The sequence below is a fragment of the Pseudonaja textilis genome, chromosome 1, assembly GCF_049901715.1.
Source record: "Pseudonaja textilis isolate UNSWEBS1 chromosome 1, rPseTex1.2, whole genome shotgun sequence".
Lineage (NCBI taxonomy): Eukaryota > Metazoa > Chordata > Lepidosauria > Squamata > Elapidae > Pseudonaja > Pseudonaja textilis.
Window position 1 is genome coordinate 193,420,177 of NC_141990.1, and position 18,139 is coordinate 193,438,315.

At 40.3% G+C, this 18,139-nt stretch overlaps 1 protein-coding gene across 6 annotated transcripts in view; it reads right to left on the reverse strand.

The window, feature by feature from the left end:
- The window catches only part of SLC4A10 (solute carrier family 4 member 10), a 171,441-nt gene extending 161,652 nt beyond the window's left edge, over nucleotides 1-9,789 (reverse strand). For 5 of the 6 annotated variants that reach the window (XM_087920080.1, XM_087920082.1, XM_087920077.1 and 2 more), the window contains exon 1: nucleotides 9,383-9,789. In XM_087920080.1, the coding sequence (XP_087776206.1) occupies nucleotides 9,383-9,430 (48 nt within the window). In that variant the 5' untranslated portion in view covers nucleotides 9,431-9,789. The remainder of the gene's footprint in view (nucleotides 1-9,382) is intronic. The other variant, XM_087920078.1, reaches the window with a different exon arrangement.
- Between the last annotated feature and the right edge of the window lie 8,350 nt (nucleotides 9,790-18,139).

Here is an 18,139-nt window from a genome sequence, read left to right on the forward strand (position 1 = left end):
CTCACAAATCAACACCTGGCTGGGGAGCATCGAAGGCAAATGGCTGACAAGATTTAAAATGGCCAAAGATATTTGCACAGTGGACAATCAATACATCACCAATGGATTTTCAGATGCCTTTAAAAGGGATTTAGATAAATTAATGAAAGGAAAGATCTTTATACTCATCACACTATGAAAGTCAATTGTTGAAAATTATTAATGGAAGAGAATTATTGCTTTCAGGTATTATTATATTATAATATATTATATTATTATATTATCTGGGGGATCCCCAAAGACATTTCAGTGGCCAATTTTGTCTAATTGATAAGACCTTTGGTCTGACTATCAGATATCCTATCAGATATCAGATAACCTAATGTTCTCCTGCGTAAAACTGTGAAAATTGGAGATTGCCGTGTGAGGGGTTCCATTCCTTATTTCAGTGAGTCCAATATTCCTGCTGAGTACAGCAGTCATATAAAGGACCTGGTGCCAATGTCATTGTTTCTTCTTTCATAAAGGAATCACTTCAGCATTCTTTTTAAAAATCTGCTATTGCAACCATTCCCTCACTCCTTCCACTTTTCTGGGAGAAATCCAACCATTTACTTCTGGTTAGCCTATGTTGTAAATACTAGACTGTGTAAACACTCTACACCAGGGGTGTCAAACTCAAGGGCCCAGGGGCCAGTGCTTAGATCTGGCCTGTGGGGCTGCCCTGGAAAGAGCAAAGGACTGGCCTGTGGTGCCTTTGCCACCAAAAATGGAGCTCAGGAGGGCCGTGAGTGATCCTCCTGAGATCTGTTTTCATTGGCAGAGGGTTTCAGGAGTCCGCTGCAGCCGAAAATGGAGCTTGGGAGCCCGTTTTCACTGGCAGAGTACTCAAGCCACTACAGGAGCCTCTGCCATGAGTGATGTCAAGCTGGCCACACCCACCAGGGCCATGCGCACTCTGGCCCCCCAAAACCTAACACAACTCTGATGCGGCCCTCAATGAAATCAGGTTTGACACCCTTGCTCTATGCTATATTGCCATAAACAGACAAACTAATATTAGATTATAACTCAGAATGTTAAGCCATCAAAACCAAAGCCCACAACATTCATTGGAAATTCTGGGAGTTAAAGTTCAACATACCACAATAGAAAAGGTTGAACTAGATATATACCTACAGATATATTTTTCTGACAGTAAAGTCTGTCTCATAAGGCAGAATGGCACAACTGTATAAACTGAGCAATATAAATATATAAAAACTATATAAACTTATAAGCATTGGCCAAAACAAAGGAAACAAAAACCTTAGAAAAGCAAAAATGATTTATATTATTTATTTAAATTTCATATGATTATTTCTGAATATTCCTTGCAAACATCAAGTTTTTTTGGCTTATACAATACTGCTCAACTTTGCCAAAAATTTTAAAAAAGTTGGAAAGTGTTCTGCAGAGCACTCATCTGAAAGTGGATTGTCTGAATAAAGGGCAGGCCTTTTAAACTGTATTATTTCTGTCAAACTTGGAGGAAGAAACTAATATACCTTTTTTTCTTTAAAAAAAACCCTGATATTTGATTTAAAAAAAACAGAGGTGAAGATTCATGGCTCTGAAAAGCATTACTTATATATTTAATTGACATCCAATATCCACAAATCCACCTGTGACATGTTCACATGTGGACAAACTGGACTAATAGTATAATGAAACCTATGTACCAATGTCAATTTTTTTTATTTCTTCTACTTTATTTCTGTTTGCTCATCATTTTGTTGGCAATAATGTACATTAAATGTCCCTTTAATTGTCCTGTTGAACCAGATCTTGTGAAAGCTCTAATATGCTGATAAGGCTGCTGATCAAAGCATTCAATTGTATTTTCAATAAAGGATTGGTCTGGTGGTCTACTGAGAATGAACAATGAGAACATTATCACACAGACTTCCCAACCTAATTCATTTCTATACATGTTGAATTGCATCTCAATTCCTGTCCAGCATGGTCTGCCCAATGTATCTAGAAGACTCATGAGCTTGAGGAAAGCTGCCATAATAGATAACCACAGTCATCCTTGAGCTAGTTGCTTGATTAATACAAATTTGTAATCATTCTCTTAAACAAGTACCACTTCTCCATAAATATAAAAGGCACATGCAGCTTTCTGAAATAATCATCTTCCTCATAAAAATGTAGCTGATTGCAAAGCTTTAAAAACTGTAGGTAGAATGTCAGAGATAATTTCAGTGTTTTGTTATAAAAATAATATAACGGAGGAGTCAAGAGGTGTAGCAACTCACACATGGCCTCTATTATGCAATGAAGAGAAATGAGTGTCTTTGTTTTTTTTTCATGAGGAAGATATCAAAAAAGAGGATACATCCCTAACTATATTTTCTAATTTTAGCTCCACAGAAGCAAAAAGAAAATAATCAAAGTTACATTTACACAAGAGAAGACACCAGAATTCTAGAATATATTGGCTAGATGTTCACAGATATGGTAGTGTGTGTTTCTAATTTCTCCAGCTTGGCTCCTATTATTAGCAAGACAATCTTACAAACAAGAATATGTTAAGAAAATGGCTTAGTATAAAATCAGAACTGGGACTTCCAGTCTATCCTCCTTCAGCAAGAATTAAGGTGGTTTATACATTCAAATTTTTGAGCCATGTGAACAAACCAATATAGCCTGATGTAGATGTTAAGGGCTAATGTTGATCTCACATATCACGCTAAATCAGAAACAAGTATGTTTGTTTCTGATTTAGCATGATATGTGAGATCAACAATAGTCCTTGGCATCTACACCAGGCCATATTGGTTTGTTCACATGGCTCAAAAATTTGAATTTCATCTGCAAATTAGGCTGATTCTGAAGCCATTTGAATGTGACTAATTATGATAATTGGTTTGGGAATAAATGCCAGGAATCACATATAGACATAATGCCAAGCCCTTTTCTTACAGGTTAGTTCTGAAATATTGAAGGGGCAGGTGAAGGTAGTCAGAAGTGATAACCAGCATAGTTGTTACAAATAATAACCAGATTTTCTATGATGTTGTTTTAAAGTTTTGTATGAACCTAATGTTCATTAAAACAAAACAGTGTGGGTGTAACAGTCGAATTAATAAGCTCAAAGAAAGTATAGCTGAAATGTATATTCTACTCTTCTCAATTCAAATGCCCTCATGTATTAACCAATGGGCCAAAACATTTATGTCCAAAATGTGTCTCTTATCTTCAGTAATTCAGGATGTTTTCAGATGGACAGCTCCTAGTACTACCAATCCAAAAGTTGCATGAGACAATTGCCGTTTTTCCTTCCATCTCTCTCTCTCTCTCTCTCTCTGTGTGAGTGAGTGAAAGGGAAAGATATGAAAATGCAAGGAATTATTAGAAAAGGAATAGACATCTGAATTTCATGAAGAAGCAGTTCCATAAAACCACTGACTAGCAAGGAAAGAATGCCAACATCATTTGCAAGTTGATTAGAATAGAACTTAAATAGCATTACTTCTCATTTGGGACAAAAAAAAATCTAAACTTCTTCCCCCAAGATAGATATTAATGCATTTTTATCCCAACATCCAAAATATAGTACTTTGTTGGGAAAATTCAGCAACTCTACCTTCTTACCCTACAATTGTGTTGTTGCTTCAGACATGAGAGAAGATCAACAGTATTAACGTTACCAATGGTATTAATATATACCCCTACATTTAAAAAGTGATTTCCTGATGATAATTTTTGAATATGCTTGCTGTCCAAGTACACATCATTTAGACTTCTTCTCTGGAAATATATTTAGTTTTCTAATAGGATGCGAATTCTTTTGAATTCCCACCACATAGATACACACATACATGTGAACAGAAGCATTTATTCAGATGCTTTCTGGTCTGAAAGTGAAGAAAGTTGTACAAAATGTGACATTTTGGATTTTTATCCCAGAACTTTGGAATTCTGTGATTCAAAATATCCATGTAGCAATACATCAATGGGGATTCTTAGTCATCCAGGTTATGGTTGTCCCAAAAGAGCTGAAGAAGCTTCTTGGATGAGAAGTGAAATGTCTTCAAAGAAAAACCAGAAAGTCCACTTGCCTCTTTTTAAAAAAAGCACCTCTGGAACATTTAACAACACTTTTCACTTTCAGTGATGAACTGGGACAAAGTAACTGAAACAAAATATATACCAACTTGGCATTTCAAAAAATTAAGTGACATTTAACGTGTTCGATTTACTCTGTAACTTCTGCTTCTTTTACTTCACGTTTTATTGTGTTATGCTTTATTAATGTTAGATAATGTTTTGTAAGATGTTTGCAGTAGAAAAAGGAAGGAATGCTTATTTTAATAAATATGTTTTTTTTTCCACATATTTTGAAGGAGAAAAATGATGCATCCAGTAAATGAGTCAGAGTATGATTAAAACAATGAATCCATCAAGTAAGAGATCTCTCATAAACATTCGTAATAGAATTTAATTCCAGGCACATATGCATGAAGGGGAGTACAAATTTATGTGCATGTCCACTCGTTAGTGAATAATTTGTTCATATTTTAAAGAAATAGAAGATCAGCTGTTGTTTTTTCCTTTTATTTCAGCAATTTGTTTGAAACCTACAGATAATACAAGCTAATTTTTTATTCTTTACCCACTCTTCATTTTGCTTAGCATCCAGCCTGTTGATGAATTCTAGAAGAATTTGAAACTTTTTTTTTTTTACTATTCTCTGATTATTTGATTCTAATACAATTATGTTGAATTTTTTTTTTTCAAATCAATGCATGGCTTCTTCAGAAACTCTAGCTGCTTCCTAAAAAAATATGAAATTTTAAATTAATTCGAGCAAAGTCTGTTCATACACTAATTAGACTAGAAAAAATGTAAGCGAAAGAGATGAGGCTATTCCTAACAAGCCAACCCCCATCTTTTCATTCCCCAAATTTCAAGTTCTTGTGTTAAGTTGCAATGCTCGCGTTTCTTTTAATGCAAGCACCACTCTTGAGACAGTGGGAACTTTACAGTACATGAGAGCATGTAGTTTACAGTACATGAGAGCATGTTTATTACACAAGTATAAAAGCCAAATAAGACCACATTGGAATTCCAGTAAAGTTTCCTTTATGTGTATCTCAGGGTTAAAATGAGGGTTCCTTGGTCCTCTCTGTTGTTTTCTTAGTTGTTTTCTTGTAGATGTTTCATTACCAACAAAGGTAACATAATCAGTGCTAGATGTTACCTAGTTTGGGTAACGAAACACCTATAAGAAAACGAGCATGCTCAGAGAGCACCAAGGACCTCCTCGCTAGAAATCACACTCTGGGCAAGGATCTGCATCAAGCTGAGAGTACCACATATATACAGTGCTTGCTATATTAAGAAATATATATATATTAGGAATATCCTCTTAAAAAAATCAAATCGCATTCATTTTTTAAAAGCTACTATTGAAATGTCATTGCATTATTTGAAATAATGTTCCTTCAGAGTTATTAATGTTAAATATTGGTCATCCAGAAAGAGGCTGCAGTTGTCAACCTAGCGATATCTTGAGCAAATGTTCTGAAAGAATAAAAGGCAAAACGAAGCTTGCCTCACACTGAAGGGCAGATTCGCCTGGGAAAGAAAGCGTTTTCACAGCATCCATTCTCATCACACCAATCCCTAGTAAGGGGCTCATGAACTACAAGCCATTTCCAAGTAGGAGCAGAAACAGAGAGTATCTTCCCCACACTCCCATGCATTTTATCACCATCATCATATGGGTAAAGCTCAAAAGGCCTGATTTTCCTCAGCAGTACCGTTCATTAAGACGTATCAGAATGACTTTACAGGGCTCTTTGACTCAGATTTTGGCTCACTCTGACATTTTGTTGCCAGAGAGGGACAAAATGGTGTTCTAATTCTATTCCTCAGGTAAACACTCACTTAAATTGCTAGGGTATCATTCATCACACACCAGAGGCAGATTTTAGGGTCAGGGAGGCCCTGTGAACTACTCTGCAATTAAGAAAAACTGGAGGAACAGTCTAGAAGGGACTCCAGCCTTGGCAACTTTAAAAGCTGGCTGGGGAATTCTGGTAGAAGTACTTCAGGCTTAAAGTCATCAAGGTTGGAGACCCCTGGCTCTAGAATAGCTTTCCTCAGCTTGAATACCCTTCAGAGTGTAGGTGTTAGGTCTCCAAATTCCCAGCCAGCACGGCCATTGTGGAAAATTCCACCGGTGGAAATCCACACCTGCAGAGGGGGGAACAGATTGGGAAAACAGGTTGTCCTAGAGGTTGCTATTGTCCCCTGCATTTGCCATTTTAAATATTATTCCAGTTTCTAACAGTACAGTGGCTCTGCATGAGGAGATATCCTGGAAGCCAAAGAAGTTCTGTGGTCAAACTAGGACCTTAATTCTCCATTCGTAAACCTAGAAATATCATCTTACTAACCGCACTTCTCAGAAATCTAAAAATCCATTTGCATAGCTGAGGAAGGCTAATAAGCTTCGTATGAAGGAAAAGAAATCTTAAATAGGGTTTCTAAGATATTTAAATCAGATAATTACAGATAATCAGAGCTGGAAAAGACCTTGTGGGTCATCTAGTCCAACCTCCCACCTAAGCAGGAGACAATCCAGTTGGCATTCATGCCTAAGGCAGGACCAGAACTCACAGTCTCCTGGTGAATGGCCTCAAGTCATCCAGTTGATCCAGTTGATCTTTTGATGGAAGAAAACCTCCCCAACCAGGTACCCTTCTGATATACAGAAATGCAGTTCCCATAATCCCAATGTGCATGGCCTTTAGATAGGAATTAGGGAGCCTGCAATGCAACACATTCATAGGGTACCAAACTTATGCAAAACTTGTTTAAGAACTAGGTTAAAGTTCTTTCAAATTCACCTAAGCATCAAAAAGCTTATCATAACAGAATGCAAATTATACAGTTTCACGAACGGTTATATCTTCATGCATGCCTACTCTTTGTGATCCTTCAACCACAGTATTTTGCTCTTAATCAACTTGGCAATTCTTGCAACTTCTAAAACTATAATTCATTTCTTTCAGATGAAACCAAGGCATTGTAAAGGGCGGTGCATATTTGTTGAAATGTGTGACTTGTTCCAATTCCTCCTTCCTTTTGCTAATTGCCATCAGCCTTACACTAAGGGAAAATAAGAGGGTTTAGAAATTAACTGGTTCATAAAGAGCACAAGTGCAAGAGTATTGAAAAGCCTTCCGTAATCTAAGCCTCCTACTGTATCCCTAGGAATTTTCTGACTGTGCTGGTGGCTAGCATGTTGGCTAGCAATTCTGGAAGGCCCCAGGTTTGGAAAGACTATTAACAGAGCATATGTAATGGTGATATCACATAATCTAGCATTATTATGTTTTTGGTTCAACATAAACTCTTTAATTAATATTTTTGTTAAAAGATCCACATAGCAAACCACCATCTTGCCATAAACATGCAATAAATAGCTATCCTGGGGTGTTGTTTTTTTACTTTATTGATTGACAAAGGAGCTTTAAACGAGGAATATATACTGCAATTGATTTTCACCATACGATAAAGGTCAAGATTGTTGTGGGGTTTTTTTTAATAAACAGAGAATCTAAAGTTGGAATAGGAAGTGCACTTCAAAGCACACCTTTTATTAACCAGCTGTTGTTCCACTATACTGATCAGATTTGTCTGAACATATGGAGAGTGTATACTCGGTGATGAATGGCAGATTGTAAGCATCTTGAGATGTGATGAATACCATTTTCAAGTTATATAATGGACAAACACTAATAAGAAAGCTCCCTAACTATATAGATTACTCTATGCTCCTTACTCTAAGGGAAAGGCCTCTGTTCAAACCTCTGCAACAATACTGAAATATAAAGACTTTTGCTCAATCAATCAATCAATAGATACAATGGACGTTACTACTTAGCTATTTCATTGTGGTTTAAAAATATTCCCCAAATTATTCACATTTACAGAAAAAAAGTGACTTCTGACTTGAACACCCACATGCAATCACAATAATACAGAATATAGTTGGCGATACCACTAAGATCACCAAATTCAGCACCACATTATTACGGTTGGTTACGCAGTCAACTCGATATTGAGACTGAACTGGGCATTTTATCCACTTATCAAGTGTTTCCCAAGGACCTGGGAGAAGTAGATATTATTTTATCATCGTGGTTATCATGTTTAAAAGGGCAGCAGAATTCCTATCCTGCTCCACTTCTCTTCTTCCTTCCTTTTCTCCTAGAAGCCTCTACAGAAACGAAGGTGCCTAGAACAGGTGAGATGAGAAACAGGATGGAAGGAAGGGAAAGGTGGAATCTCAAAGGCCATGTTGTCTAGGAACTTCTCACTCTGGCAAGGTTACTGAATGTGGCTGATGGGATTTGCTTCTAAGAGGTCCCTAAAGACATGCGTGAGCTTCAGAAAAACCCACATGTCAGCCCTCCCTGGAGTTATACGTATGCACACATGCTATGTCAGGCAGAAAAAGAAAAATTGTTCAATCAGGCAACCTATGCATAGCAGAGGATGCCAACAAAGGGGGGAGAGGGGGAGAAAGAGAGAGAGAACACAGATAAAGCTCTGCTGTAAGAAACCTTTAAAAAAAACCAACCCAACAGGTGAGTGCAGGTTTGTAAAGCAGCCCCCTCCCAGCCATTTCTGCATCCACCTGCAAGAGCAGGTTGCTGCAAAAATACGCGTTTGGATATAAAAGACAGCTCCCCCCCCCTTCAATCTCGGTGTGTCTGTGCGTCCTCTGCTTGCACAAGAACAGAATAATAATGTAGCTTGCAGGTGCACATGGGAAGCCAAACCACTTATCTGGGACAAATCAGGCAGAGGGACCAGTCCTTGCGCTCGCCTCGCAAGATCCGGTGGGCCAGGCGCGGGATAACAAGAGACAGATCGCCACCCTCGGCCCAACACTCGCCAATGCGCGGCGAACAGAGCGCCAGGAGCCGCAGCATCTCCGAAGCGGATCAGGTGCAGGGCAAGCAAGGAGCGGCGCTGGGCAACTCCGAGGGTCTCTCTCTCTCTCTCCCTTCCATCCAAGGCGCGACACCCACCCACCCCCGTCCCCGTCCCCGCGCTTGGGGCCCACAGGCCTCTCGCCTCCCCCCCCCACCCGCCCGCCACGCCGCCACAGGAGGAGGCCCGGAGAAACCCCGGGGTGGCGCGCGTCTTGAACCCGTGCCCTCGGAGCCCCCCGAGGACGGCGAGCCCGAGGCAGCCGAGCGTGCGGGAAGGCTCCTCAACCCTCCCGGTGGCCGCAACCCGCCAAGCCGCCACCGCACGTCTCTCCCACCTCCCCCCCGAATTGCCTTTGCGGCACGGGCTCGCCAATAGGGCTCTCCTGGCCGCCGCGGCTCCTTACCGTGGGCAGCAGCGGCTCCATCTGAGCGCCTTGATCTTTCATCTCCATCTTCCGCGCGCCTTTTGGAAAGGGGCGAGCTTGGGGCGCTCGACTCGGCTGGCGACGCGCCTCCCTCGAGGGTTTCCCCCGCCTCCGGCGCCCGAACCCCCTCGCTGCCTCCGCTCAGGGAGTCGGATCAGGTAGCTCTGAAGCAGAGGAGGCAAGTCGCACGCCTCGGACTCACCGGCGAGTCACATGGCTCCCCGGTCGCCCTCGAAAGGAGGAGGAGGAGGCGGCGGCGGCGGTGGCGGCCCCTCCGCTCCTCGCTCCGCACAGTGCCCACTGCTGGGAAGCAGGACCGCAGGGCGGAGAAAGGTAACTGTGGGTTGACTTGGCGGAGGAGGAGGAGGAGGAGGAGGAGCCTATCCAACTCCCGCTACCCAAGCAGGCAACGCACCGAGCAAGGCTCCGAGCCGAGATGAGATGCTGCCCATCCTGACGCGCTTTGCAATCCTACAGGCCACGGCTGGCAAAGCCACGCGCGCCCACACCCCACCCACTCACCCACCCCCATTCCCCAAGCAGCACCGAGGATGCTGCATCCAAAACAGCTGGAATCCATTTCTAAGTCCCGGCCACAGGAGCGGCTTCCTTTGTTGCTTACAACTTTCCAAGGTCATTCTTGGGCACCACCTGTGACCTTGAAAAAATGCGATCAAAACTGACTGCCACCCATCACACGCCAGGGTTATCTGACGTGCTGCAGCTCCAGTTCCATGGAAGGGGGGTTGGGGGGGGAAGCAGGTGTATGTCAGAGCTGGTCCTTATCCCTTCCTCCTTCCTTGTCACACTATCCAGGAGGCCACTGAGGCAAATGTACAGCCCATGGGCATCTAATATAATTGCACGAAGAACATCCCGGCAATTGGATTCCGCCAACTTCAGATTCAAACCTGAAAGGAACCATTATCAGAAGAAGAAAAAAAAATACAGTCACCGCTCTTTCAAAATATCCAGGACTACAATACTATATATGGGCTGCGCAATTCAAGACAATGACCACTGTGGGTGGCAGCAAAGAGATTCAGAAAAAAAATCTGGCTTTTCTGCCACCTAGCAACTGTCTGGAGTTTTGCAGCCCAGAAATGGTAGTCTAAATCAAATCTCATTTAGGTAGCAGCTCAGTGAAATATTTGATGCATTAGAGCAGGGGTGTCCAACCTTGGCAACTTTAAGACTTGTGGACTTCAACTCCCAGAGTTCCTCAGCCAGCAAAGCTGGCTGAGGAACTCTGGGAGTTGAAGTCCACAAGTCTTAAAATTGCCAAGGTTGGACACCCCTGCATTAAAGTCTGCTTATCTTGACTTCAGAGCCCTTAAGATGGACTGTCATATTCCCAAAATAAGGTGGGACGAATTTTTTCCTGTGAAGTTTATGCTGAGGAGATTGATACAAACTTAAACCTTTTGAACCTCTTTGATACTAGCCACAGATCTCAGTCTCAGAAATCAATAGATCACCTGAATTCTGGAAAGGCGTTAGGAATAGATTTCAGCTCTCTAGCGTATTAAAATAATCTGGGTTGGTTTGAATTTATTTCATTTTTAATTCTACTTTATTACTTTTACTTACGTGATCCTCCATTTACAAGGACAAAGTATCATTAAGTACACTGGTATTAAAACAAAAAAAAAAACCAGTCATAATTCAACTTACTTGATGCACTGCTGTTCAAGAATAAAATTATTTTTCTTCATCCCCAAATGCCTTTCCAAAGAGCCGTGTGTTTAAGGCTCTTCCAAAAAGTTACAAAAAAACAAATTTATGGTCCATATATCTGGGGACAGGCTGTTCCAGAGGAGAGGGGGAGCAACATGAGATAGCATTCCCTTAACAGTGGGACTCTCTCCCCACTCTACCATATCTGTCTGGACTGACAGATTTAATTTAGAGGAGGTGGTCCCAGAAATATGTATATAAGGCTTAGCTTTTAGCCATGTGGGGCTTTAAAGATGGCAACCAGGATCCTTTCAGCACTGGCTGAAAGTTCTACATCAGGATGTCAAACTCAAAGCCCGTGAGTGCTTAGATCTGGACCGCAGGGCCACCCTAGAAACCACGCAAGACCAGCCTGCTGTGCCACTTAAGAAGAAAGGAGAATGAAGAGGGGTAGAAAAATAAGAGGAGGGAGGGAGGGAGGGAGGGAGGGAATTAGATCCTCCAGCCTCTCCCAGGCCACCACAGATGCCCCTGATATGAGTGATGTTGAGCGAGTCAAACCCCGGCCATTCCCACCTGGACACCCAAAGTCAAACACAACCCTGATGTGGCCCTCAATGGAATCGAGTTTGACACCCCTGTTCTATATGGTCTTTAAGGGCAGCTCTGCATAGGGTGCTCTGCAGTCACCCATGAAGTGACAAGGCATGAGTGACTGTGAATAAATTCTCCTGACCCAGAAAAGCCATAGAATACATTTAAAAATGGAATTATGAAAAGATCCCTTTAACTCAGCCTCTTCCTGTTCTTCAAGGATGTACTATTTTTGGACTCAGGAGCTTTTGAATTCCCATCAGGATTCCATCTCTGTTTATCCCCATCAAACTTTCCAGGCTTTCGGGACCAGACCATCACTAATGGCCTGTCTGAGGCCTTCAAGCCACCTTATTAATACAGTCTTCTTTAATCTGGTGCCTCGAGGATATGTCGAGACTGCAGTTTCCACAATTCTAAACCGGTATAATGCTGTAGTTCCGATGCTCCTGACTGGAGAAAGCTGGATTAACTGCGTGCTGATTATTACTGAAAGTCCTCTTGTCAAAATTACCACTTAGTAATGATTGGACTGCAGTGCCTCTGCCAGCAAAAATGGAGCTCATTTTCAGGCTAGCAAAACAAACTAAAAGCAAAACAAAAGGTGAAATGTTTCCCCTTTGGCATTTGAGCATCTAAGAAGGGACAGGAAAGGAGAAAGGGAAAGAGAGAAAAAGAAGGAAAGATGGGAAGAGATAAAGAAGGAAAAGGAAGGAAGGAAGGAAGGAAGGAAGGAAGGAAGGAAGGAAGATTATAATGAGAGGAAGGGAAGGTCTGAGGGAAATCCTGCCTTGACCACCCCAGGTGCCCCCAACATGAGTGATGTTGAGCTGGCCACACCTACCCCCTACCCCAATGTCAAACACAACCCTGATGCAGCCCTCAATGAAATCAAGTTTGGCACCCCTGATTTAGTGGCACAGTGGTGCAGTATTGCAGGCTAATTCTGCTGACTGCCAGCAGTTTGATCCTGACTGGCTCAAGATTGTCTCAGCCTTCCATCCTCCTAAGGTCAGTAAAATGAGGACTCAGATTGTTGAGGCCAATATGCTGATTCTGTAAACCGTTTAGAGAGGACTGTAAAGCACTGTGAAGTGGTATATAAATCTAAGTGCTATTGCTATTAATGTTCAACAGGCAAATTTTGGTAGGCTTGAGGAAGTTCTGCACTTAACCAGTGTACAACATACTTTCAGCAGCAATTTGCAGAAGATCGTTCATTGCAAAAAACCAGTTTTTCTTCCTATTAGTGGTTTTATTAAGGCCTCCTATTTTAGTGAGCTTTTATTTCAGTTTTGTGTAGTAGAACTACAACAGAGAGAGAAAGAAGAGAGAAGCTGATCAGTTTATGCAATGATTGATATTAGGGAAAGAGAATATTTTCTCCCTTTCTATTCCAAACTGATCTCACATAGAGGGAATTCTTCACCATGAGATTCAACAATGGCCAACATCTAAGACAATTTTTAAAAAGTAAGCCTACCAACTTCATAATGAAGTAGCTTTTTTGGCATTCAGAAATGGCAGACCAGAGAATCAATTGCTAGTGGCAAGGAGGAGATGGCAATCACTTTTATCTTCTGGCTGGGCAATTTCAGGCATAGAGTTAAAAACAGAATACTAGATGAGATGAAATAAAGACATTTCCAACAAGATAGCTTTTTTCCTAAACCATTTAACAAATGAACCTAATTTCAGTAGATCACTCAAAGGAAAGAGAATGGCCAAGTTACCTAATTAGTGTATTTAAGGAATGCATACATTTCCATCATGATGGGGGTCATTGATGAATGAGACTATTTTTTTAATTTAATCTGTTAACTTTAATCACAAATATCAAGAAAAATTAGATGCCAAGTCTCACCCAACTTATACTGCATGAGTTTCAAGTGATCATGAATACTTTATGGATTATTCAGTGTTGAAAAATAATTAATTTTCTTAATTTTTAGTTAGCATGCCTCATTATTCATCTTTATCTGTCTATTAAGAGTCATTGTTCCCTCTAACTAGTGAAAGTGTGCTCCAAAGAAATGCTGATATTTTAACGAAATATCCAATCACAATGTCAGGGTTCCAAGTAACAGCCCAGATGAAATCAAAACTCCAAGGCCAAAGGCTCCCTCAAAGTATAGATTTATTAGGCATGTCATATTGGCACATCTGGTGAAAACCCAACTCAGAAGACCCCGGGTTTTCCCCACCCAGTTCAAAGTCCAAAGTTCTTCCCCCCATTACACACAACCATCACATGCCGCGATCAGGTCCTTCTTCCCATCGTGGAGCCTCCCACCCACTCCTCTCCAGGTGCTGGCAAGAATGTTATTTTGGCTACATACTCTCCCACTTATCTCTACTCCCCCGTCCCTTTCCCACAGCTCCATTCAGCCTCCATTTGAGGCAACCCTGAAGACACTCAAAGATGGCTCCAGGGTTGACTGGAAACGTATACTGTATCTGTTTTAAAGAACACATGCAATTAACGTGCCTACAACCAGCAGGACAACATAAATGCAAAATGGTATTGGCATAAAATATATTTTTACAAAATGAAATGGTAATGAAACCAAATGGCCACCTCATGTTCACAAATACTTTATTAAAGGTGCAACCCTAAATATTAAATATTTCAATCATTTTAACTATATTAAATATTTTAAATATCCTAAATATGCTACATCGGTTGATATAAATGTTGCATTCTTTGTACTTGCAAATGAAAGGACTGGACCACTCAACAGCTGATGATACACATCTGAATAAAAATTGCATTTGCTGATAATATAAAAACCCTTTGTTGTTGTCTTTTGATCTGTTATACTCATCAGCAGATGAGCATGCATACTGAGGGAGGGAGGAGGAGGAGAGAGAGAGAAAAAACAATAAGATGGCAGTACTCTGATTTCTTCACAATTTCTAGTTTGTCAACTTTAGCTAATTTATTCATTTTAATTATTTTTAATTCCCTTTTGAGGAGGAAAGGAGATTTCTCAGATCAAAAACAATGCTTTATTTATTGTTGTGAGAAGTGTGCCAAAATGAATGAGGGGCATTGATAGGTTTGAGAAACAGAAAAAAATAGATTTGCATAGGCCAAAATTATGGAAAATGAAATGCAACTGTTTGAATTCACTTACAAAGAAATAATTTGTTACAATCAGTGTTGATCAATTGTCTTAACTGGCTAGTAAACATAGCCCCAGCCATGTCGCGTGGCTGCTTGCAAAGAAGCAATTCCTGAATTCTGGAATTGAAGAGGCTAACTCTGTACACTGATTGCTGCCAAAAGTAACCCTGCACAAATCTATTGAAAAATACTAAGTTGAAGATGGCCATCTTTCAGACCCAAGCTTTCTCTTACCACCCTTTTCCCTAATTCATCAGAAATCCCAAACTTCTCCCCATTTCTAAAACAAAGACTCCAACTCTGATAGCTCGCTGGCATTTTCAGAGTTAAAGGTGACAACAATCTCATTCATTGTTGTCACTAGGGGGTAGGGTGTTATAGTTTAATTGTTGGTACATTGGATTTTTATTTCTGTAAGCTGCCCAGAATCACTGAGAATGTGTGGACAGCCATATAAATTTTCATTCATACATACATACATACATGCATGCATGCATGCATGCATAGATACATATGTTCTTTGTATGTTTTGTTATGCCTTGGGGATTTAAATGTAAATTGTGTACTCTAAGATTTCTCAGATAAAATTCTGTGAAATGCTAAATGTGAATATTTTGTGGATTGTAGGCAATCATTGCACACACATAACATTGGAATACTGAAAAGCTATTCCAGGATTTGTTTTCGACTATAGTTCCCATAAATCCATCACTGAATTGTTATTGGAGCTGTCTGTAACTATATCATTGAGAGCAGCAGGTGCCTATTTCTTACCTAGCATGAAATTATTGATTTTATACTGCATTTTAATTGCAAATGTGCTGAATTAAGGCTGGAAAGCTACCAAGAAGAAATCTGATTTATATTTCAATAATAAATTTAGAAATGAAATTGGAAAAAAATATAGGTGGAATTAATGAGACAAAAACTTCTAAGCACCACCAACACAACCAACGCATGCAAAGTTGCATGTGTAAACAACCTTTCCTTAACAGCTTACAAGTAATTATGTACAATATATCCACATTATTTGAACTCCTCTTGATTTGAAGTGTTTTAACGTTGCCAAGTTGCACATTCTTTAGATAATTGAATGAAAGCACTGAGGAGGTAACTAATCCATTTAGCCGTTTTATGATGCGCAAGACCCAGGACTGCTTCTATGTTTATTGTTATCCTGAGGAATATGACTGGATCCCACACTGGGCTTGGGTTATATTGAGCTTAGCTTATTTAGTGGAAGTTAAGTCCTCAATTCTTTGCCTTGCTCAGGAAGATTGAAAACACCAGTAGGTAATCCTTCCACAATTTAATTACAGCAAGCTGCCCTTCATCCCTGCCAGACATGGTTTAGCGGGGTGGAAGGATGAAAACCAATGAAAGCAGGAATGTTTCTGGAGAAAGCCAGGCAAATTATAGTTACATTTTAACAGGACTGCTTACAGGAGAGCGTGCCTGAATGGGAAGCCTTCAGCCAAAAATGTAGGGTCATTTCTAATCCGCCTGTTACCTTTAACCCTTCTTATCCACACCCACCCTTGCTCCTGTCCTCTCATCAGTCTTCTTCCTCAACTTGCTTTCCCATTTCTTATTTCTCTTTCCAACCTTCTCTGCTCCCCTTTCCTGTTTTATATCGCCATGACCTTGTTCCTGTGTTACACTGCTAATATTTATAATAATAATAAATAATAATAATATTTGGTTTGAGTTTAATAAATTGTGTAAACTCTGTATTGGTAGGTAGTCAACCATGCTTGATGGAATACCACCACATCATTACAAAAGGGAACCAGCTGCAGTCTCCTTAGATTTCCCCAGATCCCCTTGTCTACCAGGGAATACAAACCTTTCATACGCTTCACTCATACACCTATATACACCCACACAGATACTCACTGGGGAGGGAGACTCACATCTCCTACATATTTACACATATGTGAGATGGAACGGTTAAATTGTTTTTTTAGACTTACAGCCTGACTTTCCTCTTATCATAAATTTAGAGTAGAAAATTACTCTCTCCGCACATTTGTGAAGGAGAAAAAGAGGGACTTGCCCAAAGCCCCTCAGGAAGCTTCCATGCCTAAGAGTGAGTTTGAAGCTGGATTTCCTGGATCTTAGCTCAACACTTTGACCACTACACCATACTATTAAAAGTAATGTTAAGGAATTTGTATTGTGTTCTATAATTAAACAATTAACTAAAACAATGTGATGCTCATTTTGTAGTTTTTGGGGAGGGGAGCGGCTGTCTCTATCTGCCTTGGAGTCCCCAACGTGTTGTTTAATTGGTTCTATCGCATATCTCTCACTTCACAGATATGGTGCACCCAGCCAATTGTTGTTTGTTCAATAACTATGGTTAACCAAGCCCTCTTATTTGTAGTGATGAATGAACATCATCTCTAGATTGTAGCCCTTATCTCTCTTTCCATGACTTGGAGAGCAGAGTACCATATTTGCACATATTAATACATGTTGCTTATTTTTGCCATTGGGCAAAACAGCTTCCAGCCCTAACCCCAAATATCTTGAAGGAAAAACAGCCTGCAACAGAAAAGGGATGGCCCACCCTTGTTTTCTAACATCCAATTCAAAGTGACCTCTGTATGAATACCCAGATACAAATTCATTAGAGGAGGGGCGCAACTCCCACATCAACCTTCTAAAAGCTCCCATTAAGTTTTCTTTTGCTTGCTCTCCCACTCTAAAAAGAATCTTGCTGAATTTTCTTCTCTTTGATCCCCTTTAAAGTTTCCTTTAATTTTTTTTTCAAATTGATATTCTCATTAAAACAGTCCTGTCAAATAAACAGTCTGGAAAACAAAAGCAGCTAAAAAAATAGGTGAGTAAAACAGCCACCAATTAAAATCAGGCAAGCAGCAGCCAAATCTCTCTTTGTCTCATAGCGTGCCACACATAAGTCCGTTACTGTCTTCAGGAACAACTTTAAAGCAATAATCCACCAAGCTTTGTCCTGGCAAATTTCTGTAAAGGGATCTATATTGTCTTTACTTTGAGCCCTGCCATATTGAGCCAGGCAATATGGACACACACTTTACTCCGCACATAACAAAAAGCTGTATCATTGTTTGATACCTCCTGACATTGTCTCTTCACAGCTATACCATTAGCAGCTTCCTGATATAGAGTCAAAGGTGAGTGTAAAATAACAAAAGAGATCCTGATGAGCTATTTATAGAAGGAAAAGTAGCAATTACTATCATATGACTGACACAATGTTACCTAGGTGTATCTACTGTGAATTAACAGAGGACGTTGTTATGAATCACATTAGAGCTGTTTAGATTCTCATGGAAATAAAAAAGAATGGTATT